The sequence below is a fragment of the Haliotis rubra genome, unplaced genomic scaffold (genome assembly GCF_003918875.1).
Source record: "Haliotis rubra isolate DU_JTF1 unplaced genomic scaffold, ASM391887v1 Scf3, whole genome shotgun sequence".
NCBI lineage: Eukaryota > Metazoa > Mollusca > Gastropoda > Lepetellida > Haliotidae > Haliotis > Haliotis rubra.
In genome coordinates, this window is record NW_025766968.1 from 7,502,719 (window position 1) to 7,523,583 (window position 20,865).

At 38.2% G+C, this 20,865-nt stretch overlaps 1 protein-coding gene across 1 annotated transcript in view; it reads right to left on the minus strand.

The window, feature by feature from the left end:
* The window catches only part of LOC124282489, a 207,789-nt gene that overhangs the window by 82,684 nt on the left and 104,240 nt on the right, over nt 1–20,865 (minus strand). The window contains exon 7 of the mRNA XM_046718497.1: nt 10,846–10,986. Coding sequence (XP_046574453.1) covers nt 10,846–10,986 — 141 coding nt within the window. The remainder of the gene's footprint in view (nt 1–10,845; nt 10,987–20,865) is intronic.

Sequence of the window (20,865 nt, forward strand, 5' to 3'; positions counted from 1 at the left end):
CTGCAAATATCTTTTGTGAAGGTGGTTTGGGGGACCCAAAAACACAATTGGCGGGTAACAAATTTATTCCACAAGGATCTGGCAATTAGGCCAGGACATTGATAGGGAGTCTTCTAACACTGACAATTTTCTGACAAGTGCACGAGGCTTGTCGCATAGACAATCACGATCTAAGGTATGGAAATGATCTTTCAAAATTGAGACTGCAAGTTGTCGAGTGCGATACATGCCCTTCAACACTGTTGAAAAGAAGTGTTAAATTAACCCCCTCTACAAAGTGCATCGACTCGGGAACTGTTAAATTAACCTTGCGTACAAGAGCACAAACCTTTGCTCTGCGATGTGATACCGGTCACAAGGGAGTCTAGCAACTAAAGAGGCACAGCGATATAAACGACTGCCCAAATTTCCAATTTAGGAGCATTAATGGAGCACTGAAGTTCAATTAAGGCGTTATGAACAGTATGACACAATCAGGAGATGGTGATGGCGACATCAAAAGAGTTACACCCCTTTCTTTGGGAAACTGACGTATATGTCTGTCATGTTGATTTCCTATGGGAACAAGGTGTGGGGGATACATGATTCAGCTATTAACAAGGTTGCTAATTAATTGCAACAAGCAACTTTAACAGTGAGATGTAGATATCCGATATGGTCGGTAATGGGTTTTGCACACTCATCATTTGCTGTCTTTTCCAGGATACTAGATACAGTTTGAACAGTATATGATTTGATGGCATCTTTTTGATTTTCTTTTCTTTTTTTTCTTTTTCAAAGAGGTGTTATCATTAATTATTTTCAGCATAACTTCAAATACATCATACCGGGATGCTTCATCTCTTTATTTGTTTGGTTATATCTATTCAATCCTAAAGTGAGTACTTTGGAACTTCAAAAAAACAACAACAATATCACAGTTTAAAAGAAATTATTGATGTTTATAAATTTATGAAAGAATGAAAAACAGTTGCGACGTACTTGCCTGAGAATTTTTGTCATGAAAAATAATCATAATCTGAATGGAGTTCACTGTTAACACCACATCAGCAATTTTACAATTGCTTGAAGAAAGTTGTAGACGACCTATTCACAAGAAACAGATGTGTGAGATTCAGAGTCTCAACCAGCCCCAGTCTTGTGGGTTTCTTTACCTCCGATGTCTAAAACACGCTCTGAACACTGACCAGAGACTTCTACAAATAGGAAACTGTGTATTTGCTAAACATGTGACTGCTCGTGTCCGGATTGTCACCTAATTAAACAAAACTAAAACCCAACCAGTGTTAATCTCTCCCTTGTTAGCCCAATGAGAGGGGATTTTCAAAAAACAAACTCAGTCACAAGTCTATTAAAATTCCAAGGTGTAAATCTCAACAACGCTTGCAAAGCTTTTGATCGTTAGAACCAATAGGTGATAATACTTTAACTTGGGGTAATTTGTTGGGTTAGCTCAAGACTATTCTCTCACTTAAGGAAACAGGAAATGGACCAGCACGCTTCAGCCTTGGTTTCTTACACTCTTCAAATATTTTGAAATGGTTGTCTTCCACGTTTTACAACAAAAATAACACTGGAAAATGTTGGGCAATCAACATATAACATGCCACATCTGCTCTAGACACATAATCACATGGATTTCATTGTGAATTTCTTTATTGTTCATTGCCTTAATTATCAAAAATGATATTGATTTTAGTAATTTTGAATTATTTTTACCATTGATTAATTACAAAATTGTTGAATAAACAGACACATACAATGAAATGAAATAAGGACATTTGTGTATATACAGAGAGTCTATTTCCTGCATTTTTTTATGGTCGCAGATGAACTTGTACATTGTAGTTCTGTATTGCCTGATATTATCAAATTTGTTAAACAGTTAGGATGTGCATGTTTTACATGTCACAACATACCGGTACTTTCATGACCATTTCTCAGACTGCAATTGAGCTGGGCTGAATGCCAACAATATTAAAGTTCCTCCATGTGCAGGAATTCGCAGCTGAACGCAAATACACATTTCTTATTGACATGTATTGTACAAGGCCAGAGGCCCAACATTTCTGGCCTAGAATATTTGGTCAATAAAATATGTTTATTTGTTTAAAGCTACTGACTCCTGTGCTTCAAAATGCGTCAAAGTAATGTATACTCCTAAAAAACAATTGGTGTTCCATAGTATATGATGGAATTATCAATCCCTTCATGTCACATATTACTTGATAGTTTGTTCAAAATAGCCTCTATTCAATTAGCAGTCAATGGGTACCTGGTGGGATAAGATGGTCATATGACTGTTCACCTTCTAGCACCTCAGATGCAACGTTGGTTAACGGGGTAACAATATATGTACTTTGCACATATTTATCCTTAGTGACACTGAGCATCTTTAAGGTTGATATTAGGTGCTCTACAAATGTATTATATATGACTACATTGATGAAACTGAGATACCCAGGTAACATACTGACAATAAGCCGTGATTATTGTGAAACTGGTTTTGAATGCACAAACAGCAGATCCTGCCACTGCAAGGGGACACACTTCTGTATAGCAAATATCAGCTTCCATCTAATGATAACAAGCTTCCATGACTTACTCTGATCAAAAGTTATTAGTTTATGCTCTAAAAGGGTTAAAAGATCATGGTTTGGTAAAAAGATAATTTATATATGTGAAAATCTAAGACATCTATACCCCATATCAGTAAATGGAATGAATCTTCAGTAATATCACAACAGGAGTGAGTGAGTATGGTTTTATGCCACTTTTAGTAATATTCCAGCAATATCACGGCGGGGGACACCAGAAATGGGCTTCACACATTGTACCCACGTGGGATATCGAACCCGGGTCTTTGGTGTGATGAGCAAATGCTTTAACCACTAGGCTACCCCACCGGCCCTCCCAACAGGAATACTCAACAGGGATACTCTAGATATGGTTTCACACATTGTACCCATGTTGGGATTTGAATTCCAGGTTTCAGCAAGCCAGGCAAACATCAACCACTTGTTTAACTGCCGATATTTCACTGAAGAATAAGAAGAAATACAACGTCAGGTTTGGGAAGCATTTTGTTCTGTATACAAAAAAAGACATTAAAAACTTCTGTATAAGTCACACAAAAAATGTGACTTTATAAATCAAAAACCAAAAGTCACAAACTTCGCTAAATTCATGAAAAATCAAGTACCAGGTTTCATAAGCGTTTTCAGCCAAGAAAATGAGTATGTAAGATGAACTCTTGCTCTGGAATATTTTTAGAAATATTATTTCTGAAATGGATGATTTAGGTCGACAGTAGTGAAATCAGGGAAGCCTAAGGTGACCAATATCATTAAAAAGCCATCACGCCACCCATGTCCCCTTCAACACAACCAGTATTCTCTTCATCAAAAACCTGTCATAGACTGATGACATTTTTTCCCTGCTTGGGGCAAACAATTCTGTTTTGACAAGCTGTCAACAGGCCATCTAATCCAGAGATATTCCCAGGGAATTTCATTTACGAGCAGAGATTACTTTTTAGTGAGATAGGCAACTTGGAGAAGATAACCACGTGGGGTAATAAAACTCCCCCAAAATGACCATAAGATATTAGGCTGACTTATGAGACGCTAATTTCTCACCTTCAGAATGCCAATTACCTTATGATAAATGTGGTAATTGGTAGCTACTTTCCGTGGCGGACTGAAACAACTTTGCAGACCTTTTTACCACCCTGTGTCAAGGGTCAAGACATATCTAGTGCGAGGTGCCCCAGGGTCATAAATAACATGACCCAAGGCGACCTGTAACTGGTTTGAAGTGTAAAACAGTGATTAGCCATGATGATAGGAAAGTAACCATAGCCTTGCAGCTATCAAAACAAAGGCTGTTTATCTGGCTGGATATTATACAGACATACCTCTCCCCTCTCTAGTGATAGGGGTACAGTGAAGAGCCCCATGTGTGTATACTGGCAGTAACTGGGGCAGACACAGGGAGAGGCTGCAGCCTTGTGCAACATGTAGAGGGTGGGTGGAGAAAAATGGAGGCTATTTTACACACAACATTTACCAGGCTGCTTGCATCATTTCGTTGATATTTTAAAGTAAATGTTATGCTGATGTGCCGAGATGGTGCCACATTCTGTAGACATAGATTAATGTTATCAAACATTTACACATTTAGGAAATGTGGTCATGCTTACCAGGCATATTTAACTAAGGCAACGTACAGTTTTAAATTCTGTTTTCTTTATGATTTCTGTTCAAAGAAAGTTCAAACATTTTTTAAATTACTGATAAAACTGATATATCTTAATTTTTCAATTTATTTTTGATCATATTCCTTAAAAAAAACCTCATGACATTTCATTCTTAATATGTGATATTTAAAAAACTCATGACATTTCGTTCTCAATATGTGATACTTCAATTATATCAGACCAATCTAAGTTCATGTTCTTGTTTTACCGATGAGCTGGTATAAGTTTACAAAATAAAAAATAAAGGTGCTTTGTTACTTTACAGGTATACTAATTTTTCACGTTCATTTTCATGAACCTATATTTCAATGAGTTCAGTTCTCAAATATCTTTAAGTTTTTTAAGTGTGTCTTTGTATATTGGCCAAGAGATCCTGTAGAGTTTTAGTTAAACTTAGAACATCAGCACTGTTTACATTTAAATATCTTTCCAGTTTGTCTATGTAAAAAAGTAACAATTTAGAAGAAATGTTGGTTCATCACCTATTAATGTTGGCACTATGAAAGGTAGAACAGAATAACAGTGGAATTATTATTGCCCAAATTATGAATAAACATGAATACCTGGAAACATTGATATATAGTGAAAGGGGCATGACTTTATTTGCATGATTCATTAATACAGATTAATATACATACAGAAGATTTACATAGGTCAGTATCTTCCAGATTACAGGGGGCGGTGGGGTAGCGTAGTGGTTAAAGCGTTTGCACCGAAGACCAGGGTTCGATTCCCCACATGGGTACAATGTGTGAAGCCCATTTCTGGTGTCCCCTTCCATGATATTGCTGGAATATTGCTAAAAGAGCGGTAAAACTAACCTCACTCACTACAGATTACAGGCTTTTACTGTTTCTCTGTATATTTATGAGATGACAATTACCCTATCACTAGGTCAGTAAACACAATACAACACGACCTGTAAAGATCTGGGATAGAAATGAAAGAAACACATGCTTGTTGTAAGAGGTGACTTAAGTTGGTCAGGTTAGCTAACTTGGTTGATGTATTCCATTGGATCATATACATAGTGCAGATCAGTGCTCATGATGTCAATCACTGATCTGTCGGTCCCAGATTTGATTATTTACAGACTGCCACCATTTAGCTGGAATGTTTCTGAGTGCAGTGTAAAAGAACAAACCAAATGATAAAAAACAAACAAAAAAGTACAATTCAGACTCAGATACACATTATGTAAATTCTTTCAGACAAGGTATCACTTGTTAACTGCATAAATCCAACACAGACAGTTATGAAACATGTAGTGCCACATCATACAACACATCTACCGTTTCCCAGGAATAAACTCGGCCTGATCAGCTGTTGAGAGTTATCACATGATATAGGCACCTTTGGCTGGTGATTTGTGAGACAGTTGACTCTTTAACCACTAACAACCCCCCATTGTTTGATAAGCCTAATTGACAAGCAATGTCTCTTAGGGTGAGGCCGTGACTGCCAGTGAAGGACCATAAACTACATGAGATAAGCATATTAATCCAATTAGCAGCATCAGATAGTCGGATGAGATGTTGAGCACTGTCATATACATCAGGTGAAATGTACATGAAAACGTGTGAGAAGTGAACACCTTCCCTATCAGCCTTGATTGACAGGCTACTGATCACTGTATGTCACAAGCTGTCATCATTTAAGCTGCTTATTAGGGTCATAAAAACGTATACAGTCTGTCAGGAAAAGTGCTGATAAAATATAGAACCTGTTCTGCAAAGTTTACATAATACAAATTAATATTTAGAAAAATTCAACATTAAATTTTTTTTCACCTTTTTTTATCTTCTATGAGAGGCATTTTAGAAGTTGTAAAGATGAAGGAAAACCAAGTTCTATGGATAGTCAACTTCTTTATTGCAATGGGTGTGACGTTTAGGAGTAGGTACTTACACCATTATTAAGGAAGTGATAATAAGAGTTGAAACAAGGAGAATATATATACATAGCTGCATAGTCTTTTGTGAATTGTACATGCTCACTATGCTCACTATTTCAACTCTTTGTATCACATGCATGGTAACGGTGTTAGTACCTACACCGAAACATCGCACCATTGCAATACAGAAGTTGACTATCCATAGAACTTTGTTTGCCTTTTTTGACATGTTTACAATAGTGACTTCTTCTTGTATCAACTTTACTAGTCCACATCAACATCAGGCTAGAATTTTAAGATGTCTGTTTAAACTTCAATAGTCGAATGTAGGAAAAAAAAGTAACAGGAAAAAACAAAACAGGACAAAAAGTAACGGAAAAAAAGTAACAAGAAAAAATGTAACAGTTTTTATATAAATACTTTTATAAACACTTAATTAGGATTAGGATGAGCTTTGATCATTTTATTCAAGTTGTTGCTGTTACTTGTCTTTATCGAGCAACTTCTCACCTACTCAGCTTACTTGATCGCATAAACAACTTTGATAAGTAAATTTTCTCCCAGTTGATGATGTGAGAAAGGGTATGGATCATATGAAGGACATTGTCCCTGAAGATGCCGAGGAACTCCTCACCTACTCGAAGAGAACTATGTGACTGGCACCTACAGACACATTAGACTCAATAAGAACACTTATTTAGAACTGAGAACTGAGAACATTTTTGGGTAGTAACACCATTCTTTCAAAATTTCTATTTTTTTGTTCCCCCTCATTTCTTAATAAGTGTACTACCCCGTCGCCGAAATACCTAAGTTGTGAGTGCGACGCTAAATAAAGTAAATAACTAACTGAGAACATTGCTTATAGATGCCAAAAATGTGCTTGTAATTGTTTGGGTATACTTTGTTAATAAATAAAAAACAAACAACATAAAATGTGTTTCTTTTTTTCCTGTTACTTTTTTTCCTAGCAAAATCGGTTATTTTTTTTCTGTTTCTCTCTTTCCTGTTACTTTCTTTCCGATCACCCAATAGTCATCCCACTAAAGAATGACTGAAAATGTGAGATTTGTTCAAGATACCATCTAAATTTGAAACACTGATCTGGTGTTTTCAGGAATCTGCAGCTCTGAACAACATTAAGAAAGTGATACCTGCCTTATAGTCTCTTAAACAGACCCTGCAACAAATATATCGAAGAAAGCCCACATAAGTCTAGAATATGTGGCAAGCCTAGATTACCACAGTTTCAGGATGAAGAAAGTCTCTGGGATCCTTTTCCTTTTATTTTATGATTGTTTATTATGAGCATTTTTGTTCTGTTAAATATGTTCATTTCAGAGACTAGATGTTAGTCTGCCTACCAAAGTTTATCTTGACATACAAAACTAGGGGCAATGGGATCAAATTAATTACTTTCAAGAGTCCTTACACAGAATATAAGGGTCCTGTAAAGTAATGAAATAGTGTACTGTACTGTCAGCACGGTAAGATTTGATAATTACTTCAACTATGGGACCTCTTTCTTGTCAGGAATGTGATACAATGACTATTAATGCGACATTCAGGATGTGATATATTTCTTTCCCAAATCCACTTGATGTACTGGAAGCACAGATTTGCATTGTGTGAACCCTGCTACCTACAAACTTCAAAATACTGGCTGAAGAAACCATGAATCTATCAATCATGGAAGTGTGGCCTGACAATTACGTGTGACAGATATGATGAATTACAAGTTACAGTGTAATATTATTCACTAGGTCATTTAAAGCAATAGTGTCTCCTGTATGACAATGGTGGATAACAATTCATGCCACAATCACAGATCATGTCAACACTAACTCTTTAAAGATCATCATACCTTTCACAAATCTATATATCCAGTATTCACTTAGATACTTCAAGGAAACACAATTTATTTCATAAATAGTCCCCTTGGGATGACCCATCATAAAACTATCAAATTACATGCTTGTTCATAACAGGTTTTCAATAATATCAGGATTGGATATTTCAAAAACAGAAAATACAACTGTGATTTGAAAACTTAAAAACCTCCCTGTTTGAAAATGGAGACGGTTCTATCCCATAATAATCCCCTTTGATAGAAGCTACCACTCAAAGCCTTCGGCTGTCTAGACAGTGAAAATGCTTATAACTCTATGAAAACATTCAGCAATAGATTGCATCTAAACATTTTCAAACTTACTGGCATGTTTTTCAAACAAAAAAATAATATAAAGGTAAAAGGATCATTCTTTCAAGTGTGTACAATGTCTTCTTTCATTTGCTGGAGTTGATTCCCCATGTGAGATAAAGTTCCTTTCTAATCTGATAATTACCAAGAGTGACAGAGCATACATTTACTGTCAGGAATTCTAGTCAAAATCAATCCAGGATCCTATCACGACCTTCAAATCATGAGCATCCATTTCAAACCATACACTCTACTTCATGTCACTTCAAACAGGAACCCGTCATCCAAACTTGTCAATATCAGTTAAGGTTGAAATCAAGTGAAATATATGACAAAATCAATTGAATGTAATTAATGAAGAGCAGCGACAGGAAAAAGGCAAGGACGAGTGTAATAGTCAGTCACCCATCCTACACCCTATACCTAACATCAGCATTGGTGTTGAGTTACTTCAACCAAGGACGTTCCTTTGAACCCGTGGTGGTCTACACTCCAACCTGCTATTAGTCGTCATTTAAACTTTCTATTCGTAATCGACAACTTCATTACTCAAGGGCAGAGGAGAAGTTATACCTTTAATCATAGGTGACGACAGTTAACTCCGAGGGCAGTTACACAAAAGCTTGTATGCTCAGAGCATTCATTAGTGAAGCATTCCTAGATATGGATCTGTCTTTACAGAAATCAATTTTAGTATGCAATTTCATTTAGTAATCATTTGTGTGTGAAATGTGACACATCACATGCAGCAACTCGTGTAACAGATGATGGGTGCCTGTAGTACAGCAAGTCAGTCAATATCCTGCTTAATGTTATGAAAATGTCACATCTGTTATATTAGATGCAATAAAAGCGTTAACATTGCATTCCCTAAAGCAGTACATACAAGAGCTGACATGGCTATTGCTGACACACATTGTCTGCAGTGCATCATGCTCTGTCTGTTTTACTCATCATGCTCTGTCTGTTACACAAGCCAATAATACAAATATACAGCACTGCATAGCAATATAACATATCACCTTTGTGATGTCTCACTTAAAACCAACAAAAGGTTACTTAGTATCTCTCTCTACCCCCACCACTTTCTCTCCGTCTCTCGCTCTCTCTCTCTCTACACACACACACGATTCTCGTCATGATCACATTGACAGTGAGAGAGAGAGAGGGGGAGAGAGAAAGAGAGAGGGGGAGAGAGAGGGAGAGAGAAAGAGAGAGAGAGAGAGGGGAGAGAGAAAGAGAGAGAGAGAGAGAGAGAGAGAGAGAGAGAGAGAGAGAGAGAGAGAGAGAGAGAGAGAGAGAGAGAGAGAGAGAGAGAGAGAGAGAGAGAGAGAGAGAGAGAGAGAGAGAGAGAGAGAGAGAGAGAGAACAAATATTTTCAACAGAACAAAAAAAGTTACAAATTGTCCACTTGGACAAAGGTATACCGGTACATATATTTTGAAATATTTTTTAATATTCTAAATTAGATGATGACAGATATGACAGAAACGTGTGCACCACATTAGGAACTGATCACCATGAAACAGTTCAACAGCATCAAATGACTACATGTGGAAGACCAACTTGACTCAAATGAATGTTACCACAGACAGCTGAAAGACAATAAAGGATATTACATCACACCATCATTTTCCTGGCTGGAAACTGGAGACAATTTTGTTTGTTATCAATGAAACTAAATACAAAACAGCTGTTGAAAGCAACGAACCACAGTATGGAACAAGTGACTGTTTATTTGAGACTGGGTAAGTAAGATAACAATCCTCATGACACATGTAACAGTAAGAAGCATGTGTTGTGACAGGACCAGTGTGATAGTGAAATACTGCAGTAATTACATCTCAAACACACACTGTCTTCAGACTCCGTGTTTTTATTTGGCAGATGTCATGCAAAAACCTATGAAGTCAAACACATATATTTTGCTTGAAACCCTGACAGCCATCACAAGCATGTCTTTATTTACTTCCAATTACATTTAAGGAGATGTTTGTGTCTATGTTGAAAAATAATTCATACCAGATAAAAACAGCGATTATGATCTTTTGTTTTCTGAAGTTTACAAATTAAATGCAAAACATGAACTTGTGAAAATCTGAGCAAGACAATGTCAAACTAATGCTGGAGACCAGGAGAAGATGACATTGTTAACATGTGTGGAATCAGAGACAATCATCTTTATGGTGATGGAACACTATAAACAATATTTCATTCACTCAATAATGTCAATGTGCATTAATGAATATGTATGTTCATCCTTCAAGACTGACTGAAGACAATATTTTTGCTGCAAGAGAAGCGCCTGATCTAAAATGCATTGTCTGATATAATATGAATAACAGGAAATCCTGGCAAAAATTGTAGGTTAAATGATTTGCACAAACTTATGCATGTGTGTGCAGCATGCAGATCTATCTGTGAGTGCCCCATAAATACCAGCTTTCTACCTCAGAGAGCAATGGCCTAAACATGAGAATCATCAGGACCTACCTGTAAGAGCCATACTGTGGGTGGCGCCGCCTGCTACCTGGACGACATGATGACCTTCAAGAACTCTCTCTGGTTGTTGAACATCATGGCGCCGATGTCCGCAGGCCCGACTGTATCCCCACATGTAGACACTACCATCCCCTACAAGCAGAGTACAATACAATCACCTACTGAACATGTATTCAGTACAAACCTATAATACCATTTTGAAAAAACTAGTCCTTTCAGTATGCAGCTGCTATCCTTTGGAACTCTCTGCCTCTTGACTTAAAACTAGTACCATCTCTACCACTCTTCAAAAAACAGACGCAAAACACACCTCTTTCAACGCAGTTTTATAAATCCTTGTATTTTCTTGTACATTCTTGTACATATGAACAGTGACTTGTCAATGCTTTGAGCATTGCCCTTGCGTGATGGAAGTCAGCGCCATACAAATACTCTTTATTATTATTATTATTATTATTATGTTTTACACATTAAAGATAGTATGCGGCGGCAGAGAGGGTTCAGGTTATCCTTGCACAGTCAGGCTGGTTAGGCTCATCATCAGCAATACATTTAGCAATATTCCAGCAATATCATGGAACACCAGAAATGGGCTTCACCCATTCACCTATTGTGTGGAATCGAACTTGGGTCTTCTGCATGACAAACAAATGCTTTAACCACTGGGCCACCAAACCAAGGGAAACTGTACATGGTATTTTGTCACATGTAATTCCTTAAGGTGTCCATCGATGTATGTATATACCAAGCAAGAAAAACAACCTGTTAAAATCACATGCTCAGTCTATTTTGATAATTTGTATATTTAACATATCGATATGTAAAGTAAAGCATACATATGACATAGTCACTGACTGCCCTTAAGCATGCCTCTTGTGCGATACAAACAATAGATTTCACCCATGAGGATTCCAGGGTACAGTTGCTCTTTATACTCTTTTTTCAGAAGAGGTAACTAATGGCAATGGGTCAAGCTCTGTGACATGGCTGATTGAATATAATCAGACCTACTGTGCTACCTTGTATCTCATTCATTCTTCTCAACTATAACACAACCAAGTGGATTGCTGCTTCTGTTTTCAATCACTGTTTGAGTACAACAGGAGTGAGTGAGTTTGGTTTTACACCGCTTCTAGCAATATTCCAGCAATATCACGGCAGGGGACACCAGAAATGGGCTTCACACATTGTACCCATGGGGAATGGGGAATCAAACCCTGGTGTGACGAGTGAACACTTTAACCACTAGGCTACCCCACCACCTCATTTTACAACAGGACCTTAGACACCATGTCTGTCAAGTTTCTACTATTACCATGGAAACTGGATGGCAAACTCATATGATGGGGGTGTATTTTTGGTATGGTAACCATTCTGAAGTCCTGCTGTTTGTTCACACATGGCTATTGCACATAACTCTACTACTCTTCCAGACAATGCTGCCACTTATCCGTAACTGCTCACTACCCTGATAACTACCCCCAGTCGTCCAGTCATTTTACATACAATCCTGGGGCTCCTTTCACGAAGCAACCTTTACTAAGGTTAACCATAACTCCCATTCTTTAACATTGCACTAAGGTTACCATAGTGACTTACGATCACCTTAGTGCTTTGTGAAAGGAGGCCCTGATCATTACTGCAGGTTATCATATCCTTTTGCTTACCATCTCTACTAGACTTGCACAAGTCTCTAAGGTAAAAACTTTATAGTTTAAATGATAATTTCTAAAAAATAATAAATAACAGACTGGGGTTGTACTGTCTGCTTATCTAGACTTGCCTCTTCAAAGGATAGAATTACTGTACATCCATGGGCTCAGCACTCAGTCCAGCCTTGGAGCAAGGCTACATCTCTACCATAACCACTAGTTATCCAGTCATTGCTAATACTACCCTGATAATTACTACCGTTTATTCAATTATTGCTCTTACTACCCTGATAATTACTGAGGTTATCTATTGCTGATACTGAAGAAATGATTACTGCCAGTTGTAAAATCATTGCTCTTACTATGCTGACCATAACTACCACTTATCTAATCACAGCTGTTACTACCCTGCTGATTACTGTCAGTAATCCAACCACTAAGATCTTATGATTGAAGAAGCCATTAGAACCATCTGCATGAACTAATTCTTAAATTGTACCATGACACAAATCTTGTTGGAATGTAATCAATACAAAAAGTTTTGAAACTGCATATTTTCTGCAAAGCCATCCTAATGTAAGGTAAACACACAAGGGCCACAGACATCAAACAGTGCTCACTCTCATGCTCCTGCCAACAAAAACTAATATTTATACAGGTAAGCATTTCCCCTCTCAAAATGTGTACATATAATCTCTTATGATATAGCATAAGATTTGAGGTCACCATCTTAACAAATATATTCGCTGGGTATCATTTCATGCTAACCTTCATGATTGAGTTTCTAAGGAACAAGATGCTTGACACAGGTGTTATCAAATTTCGGCTGACCTGATGCAAGTCTTTTCTCTGGAATATCAACTTGTGATATCGGCAATTGTGCCTTGATAAACAAAGGGTGTGCTGAGGGACACCCCTTCATAGCTTCGCATTCTTTAACAGAGGGGGGTTGTATTTGGGAGGAGTGTCTGTGACAATACAAAGCCTATTGAATGGGACAGTGTCAATAGCGTAACACGACACCAGATTATAATCACAAACCTACAAACACTCATATTGTGAATGACATCACGAGTAGATGGTCCATCTCTAAGCTTCATCATGTGACTAGCACCACTCCGGGGAGTTTGCACTGTTACTATATCCCAACTTCCTGTCCTGCATATCAATGTAAGAAACTGTTCACATGCATGGAGCTAAATAATATTCATCATTTTTCAATTTCTACAAATTTACGTGATATAAAATATTATTGCTCTTTTAATATTATCATATTAATATGTTACAGCAGATGATTACATTATGTCATAAATCAAATGATTGACATGTTTCTCTTTATTTCAGTATGAACTGTTATCAGTAAATTTCTATTTTTAAAAAGTGAAAACATGTATGTCCTACAAAAATGTAGTAGTCTCTTCTTATTGTTTGAAAATTTTACAGTTTTCCATGAAATTAAATTTCGATAATATTCCAACATCTTGTTTTAGGCCACATAAATCCAACATAGAAAATATCAGTAATTCATAAGTCTTTCATACATACCTTTAGTTAACAGAAAAATACAATAAACTAAATGTGTATTCATGAGACAAAATATTTCCAGTGGTATGTCAGCCATATGGTTAACACATTTACAATCTGAGCCTATTTCATAAAACACCTCAAGACTATCACCTTAATACCAAACAAAGCTAATTGTTTAACTTCAAACAAATCAGCAGTGAAGAGCAATTTCCCCATACCTCTCAAGGGAAGTCTCACAGTGAGTGAAATATTCACCATGAAAATTTGAAAGGAAAAAGTTTTATAAACATCATTAGAGTAATCCCCTATCATATCTCCCTGTCAACAGGATAATCATTAAAACAAACAGGCCAGGTCATGCTATGAACATGGGAAATGATACATTTCACATAGTCTGTGAAAGTGCTCCTGAAACTGACAGGTTCAAGGGGCTGGCAATCAGCTGATTGGGGGTCAACCAGAAAGGTAACCAAAATACAGACACCGGAAGAAATTTTCTCACAGAATCCCTCCCCTTTGGCTTGAATGCTCTGGAGACAAAAGTGTATCCGGTTTCAATCCAGACAGGAAAGCATTTGGAAACCTTAGGGGTTTGCCATAACATAAACAGTTCCTGAAAGAAAACATCTCCTTGCTACATTTGTCAAACTATGGGTCTCCCTCCCCTGGGAAGTTCAACTTTTGTTTCTCTCTATTTATTCAGCTTGCTAATTAGTCTGAAACTGCCTTAACTGAAATAAATATTTGGAGATCATGACAAGATATTTTTATTTAATTGACATATTTTTGTAAAGAATATGTAGAACACGTCAACATTTTTTCACAAGGGTTTAATTCTTAAAATCTTATTTTGCTTGCTTTCAAACAAGGGTTGAAAGGTTAACTGGTTGCGTGTATATTCAACATACAGAAAAAAATGATGGATTAGTTGTACTTTAAATTGAGACATACTTTCAAGACCTGGAGAAAATACATATTACTCCAAATTTACATGTTTTATATCTGATGATTTTTACCCAGAACACACAAAGGGTAAGTGGATGTCTGGTACAAAACTTGAGTGAGTTTATGGAGTATTTGATTTATATGACAGCAATAATAGGAAAGAAGAGACATACAAGTAATTCAATGTTTAGCATGCTGGTTAAACCAAGGGCAATGCGTTGACAGATCTTGGAACTAATTACAATTTGGAATTCAAATTCATGACCAAGATCTCATTGTACCATCACAGAAAAAATTAGCCTCCTGTTTACAAATAATGAACCAGATAGAATAGAAATAATCTGTTACCATATATAACTTCAAACAAATCAAAAAGATCTCTAGATTGTGCTTGGTCATTATACACATTTGTGTTAGTATATGTATTGTTACTCTGACTTACTATATATCTCGTTTATGTAGTTTATAGAATATTGTCACTGTTTCTACATGGAACATTTGCGCAATAAAATATCTTCTATCTTGTATCGTGAATAAGGGGGACACTTGAACTCTGATGAAATTATTTATTTCAAGGTAAAGGAGCACTACCAACCAAGAATTTTACAAATTTAATTTATCAACTCTCTTCAAATTTTCCTCCAGTTAACAGTTACCATCAATTTTTATACCTGAACTGTGTACAAGAAGACACACAGCATAAATACTTTCATATAATATTTTTACATTAAAACTTTTAAAAATGTTTTTAGTGCACAAAAATACATGAAATGATGATACCCATGGTCTGGATATGCAAATCAGCCTTCTTTGATCTTTATCTCAATGGCAGAACCTTGGAGACAGCATGATACTGTGAAGACGTTAAAATAAGTTTCGTTCAGACTTGTTTTGTTTAGCTCCTCATCTCAACATTGTTCACTGCCCCATTCCTATTATAGCACCATGGTCATTTATATTACATGTGCTAAGTGACACCCATACAAAATGAAAAACCTTCTCATAAAATGCACCATAAAATTTCAAAACTTAACTGTCGAATATTGAGATTTTTCTTAATCCCTCTGAGAATAAATCACACAATCAAGTGGCCAACAAATTCTGTTAACATCCCTGGATACATTTTCTGAAAAGAACTGGAAAGAGAAAGTCACCGTGGCTCATCCCATTCAGAAAATCCAATCAACAACAAGTAGCCATTCTTCATGCCATTGTCATCAATTCCCTCTGAACCATAGAAATGTACCTCTATTTGGACAGTTCCCTTCCCCAATACACCCATTCCTCACCATCACAACTCTCTCTCATTAACAACTGGTATCAGTGCTCAGAGAAGCCAATTTACCGCTGGACGCCATTATTTCATCATTGTCTCTTTTTGAATGAGACTTAAAGATATTTACACTTCTTGTTATCCCTTGAAGTTCTCTCCGTGGGAACCAGTTGCATGCTGGGAGCCTGGGAGTCTGACCTGATGCTTCAAAGGTCATGGGTGATGTAATGCACAACTTAAGGTCAAGGGGGTCAAGGGTTGGGTCTTCTCGTCCTTGTGACAGCCCCAAATTAAATGGAAAATGTGGGTGAAATTTCACCTGCAGCCTCCTGGTGTAATAATTATCCTCAGTTCAGGGGCAGGGTCAACTGCTTGTTTTTATTCAATCCAATGATATGCTCTGGATTAGGACAGGGAAATGAACTAGGTGTTGACTGTCCGTAGGAGAATGAATGAACATGCCCCTGAAACATTCCTCCTGTTGCCTTTAGATAAGATCTCCCCTGCTAAATAGGGGTTGGAGTGAAGCTTCAAGGACTGAGATAATAAGTGACCTATCTGTGGTATTATTTTAATGATGTTCCTAGCATCAGTATTGTTCAAGGTCACCTTGACCTATCACAATGAAGCGGTGCCTTTAAGACTTTTATCTATGATCTCCAGTAGATGAGATAAGATGATCTCTTTTGTAAAGATGTGATAACAGCTCTTCCGTGCTCTCTTATTGAAAAGTCCACCTTTTAATTGAGATTACGATTTCATCACTGACTGATCTCTACGAACACCAAACATGTCAACACTCATTAAACCTCATCTTACAGACAGGGGTAGGGGGTAACCATTGTTGCATTGGAATATTAAAAGGATATGACATTAAGCAGAAATGGAACAATTGTGACTTGTTTCTGATGAAAAAATTCACAATAGAATTTTTTAAATACTTTTCATTTAAATGTCCTTAAATGCTAAACATAAACACATTTTCTGAAAACAACTTCCTTATCAAACCGGTATGAAACGTCACATCACAAGATAATAAAGTAGTCGTTATCCATAACGTATCATACCTTTCTTATTATTCAACTAAAATGCTAATCAAACAGATCAACCATGTGTCATATCCAAGTTGAAAATGATTCCATTTTTCCATATTTCTTACCTTATGCCTTATGTCAGTTTTATTTCTACCTTTTTGTCTGTTATTTATTTTTGAACTATTATTTTGTTTTCCATGCTGGTATTGCTCCTAAACAGAATCTTAATTTGATAAACCTTATCTTTCCAATTACCAAACTAAATAATATAAAAGTGATTTGCTTCACCTGGAAAACCAGTGTCGTGATTGTGATTTGTGTAAAAATAAAGTCCCACCTATTGTCACAAGGCAGTAAGAAGCACAATGTTGTTTAGCTTCATTGACTATGGGAGAGTTAAGGTTGACTTCCACTGGAGGCATCACAAAAGAGATTCCCATTTCACACATCTTAAGCAATTTGCTTTCACTCCTGATCATGAATAAGTAATGTCTGGGATTTGTATGACAATTACCTGTTCTTAGCAACCTATCCCAGCTGGTACAGTGTTTGTAGATTATTCATCAACAGGTAGCCTTGAAAGTATCTCATATAGATCTTGGCGATATTTAACAACTATTGCAGTCTCTTGTGACTGGAGTCTAGGGTAGATGAGACTGGTGTATAGGGTAGATGAGACTGGAGAGAGGGGTAGATGAGACTGGAGGGTAGGGTAGATGAGACTGGAGAGTGGGGTAGATGAGACTGGAGGGTAGGGTAGATGAGAGTGGAGAGCGGGGTAAATGAGACTGGAGCGTGGTGTAGATGAGATTGGAGCGTAGGATAGACGAGACGGGGGTAGATGAGACTGGAGGGTAGGGTAGATGAGACTGGAGAGTGGGGTAGATGAGACTGGAGTGTAGGGTAGATGAGACTGGGGTAGATGAGACTGGAGGGTAGGGTAGATGAGACTGGGGTAGATGAGACTGGAGGGTAGGGTAGATGAGACTGGAGTGTAGGGTAGATGAGACTGGAGAGTGGGGTAGATGAGACTGGAGAGTGGGGTAGATGAGACTGGAGGGTAGGGTAGATGAGAGTGGAGAGCGGGGTATATGAGACTGGAGCGTGGTGTAGATGAGATTGGAGCGTAGGGTAGACGAGACGGGGGTAGATGAGACTGGAGGGTAGGGTAGATGAGACTGGAGAGTGGGGTAGATGAGACTGGAGTGTAGGGTAGATGAGACTGGGGTAGATGAGACTGGAGGGTAGGGTAGTTGAGACTGGAGAGTGGGGTAGATGAGACTGGAATGTAGGGTAGATGAGAGTGGGGTGGTGAGAGTGGGGTAGATGAGACTGGGGTAGATGAGACTGGAGAGTGGGGTAGATGAGAGTGGGGTAGATGAGACTGGAGAGTGGGGTAGATGAGACTGGAGCATAGGGTAGATGAGACTGGGGTAGATGAGACTGGAGGGTAGGGTAGATGAGACTGGAGAGTGGGGTAGATGAGACTGGAGTGTAGGGTAGATGAGACTGGAGAGCGGGGTAAATGAGACTGGAGGGTAGGGTAAATGAGACTGGAGAGTAGGGTAGATGAGACTGGAGCGTGGCGTAGATGAGACTGGAGCGTGGCGTAGATGAGACTGGGGTAGATGAGACTGGAGGGTAGGGTAGATGAGACTGGAGTGTAGGGTAGATGAGACTGGGGTAGATGAGACTGGAGGGTAGGGTAGTTGAGACTGGAGAGTGGGGTAGATGAGACTGGAATGTAGGGTAGATGAGAGTGGGGTGGTGAGAGTGGGGTAGATGAGACTGGGGTAGATGAGACTGGAGAGTGGGGTAGATGAGAGTGGGGTAGATGAGACTGGAGAGTGGGGTAGATGAGACTGGAGCGTAGGGTAGATGAGACTGGGGTAGATGAGACTGGAGGGTAGGGTAGATGAGACTGGAGAGTGGGGTAGATGAGACTGGAGTGTAGGGTAGATGAGACTGGAGAGCGGGGTAAATGAGACTGGAGGGTAGGGTAAATGAGACTGGAGAGTAGGGTAGATGAGACTGGAGCGACGCGTAGATGAGACTGGAGCGTGGCATAGATGAGACTGGGGTAGATGAGACTGGGGTAGATGAGACTGGAGGGTAGGGTAGATGAGACTGGAGAGTGGGGTAGATGAGACTGGAGTGTGGGGTAGATGAGACTGGAGAGCGGGGTAAATGAGACTGGAGGGTAGGGTAGATGAGACTGGAGAGTAGGGTAGATGAGACTGGAGCGTAGGGTATATGAGAAAGTTTGGGGCTTGATGTTTTTAGAGTGAAGTGTCTAGCTCGCATCTGGATGATATTGATCAATGCATTGAAAAGAACTATTTTGCACAGAAGTTTGCATTAGATGGGAAGTTTTTTATCAGGGCGCGCCGCTATTGTCTACCTACCCTGATGGTATAGTGAAAGTGAAATCAAGGCCACATGAGGATAATGGAAGCATTCTGCTTCTCTGTTCTATTCAACAAATCGGATCTTGATATCCTATTGTAATAAAGATAGTTTGTGCAACAGCCGGCATATATGAAGTATGCCATACAAAGAAGCCTTGTAAAGATCCTGGTGGAGAAAAAACAACATATAAAAAAACACTCCAATTTAAAAAATAAAGCTCTCAGTTCTTTTCTATCTGTAAAGTCAAACAATCATGTGTTACAAAAATGTTCCTTATCTCCCAAATTCCATTTTCAAACTCACTTTTTTTCACTGATGTTTCACATTCAATTATTTAAATTACTCTAACATGTGGCATCTTGTCTGAAAGCCAACGTAGTCCCCTATCATGACATGCTACTTATCTGAATTTATTCTAAAATAAAAAAAAAAAATTAAATGTTAATTCAAACCTTTCATACAGATAAAGGGGTTATTAAACCATACAGAAGCTTGTGCAACAGCTGTATAGCAAAGGATCAGAGGACAGGTTAATCAGGACCAAGAGACACGATGGGGATCACTGATTTGGGATAGAAACCTGTCAGGATGTTCAGTGACAGCCTGGGGGGACCTGGGATTCGGAGGAGAGGGCTTAACGACAGGTGAAGCTTGACAACAGGTGAGGGGAAAGATCATGCTCTGAGCAAAGATGACTTGGCCCGGGCGACCCACTTGCAGATGCTGCACAATGAGCAGGAATGAAAAGGATGCTAGGACAAGCTGACACCTTAATGCACAGGTGGTGATTAAAGACTTGTGGAAATGCAGGCACACTGGCAATTCTAGAAATAATTGTTTGAGTTGAATACTTTTAATTTGTGAAATGAGATCTCCCACTCATCTTTGGGCTATCTTCTTCCTGGCATTTCAAGAAAATTACAGTTAATTTTGACATGTTTTCGATTCTGCCCTCATGGGTGACACCAACTGAAATAACAGACAATCAAGTTGAAGGAAAATGTTAGATTAGTTAACATCCAAGTTCTGAGTGCCAAGTCATCATTTTTCAAGGAATGAAAGAACTTTTTAAAAGAAAACCCAATCAAGTATCAACACAACTTACATTTCTGGAGTGAGTGAGTGAGTGAGTGGGTGGGTGGGTGAGTGAGTGAGTGAGTGAGTGAGTGAG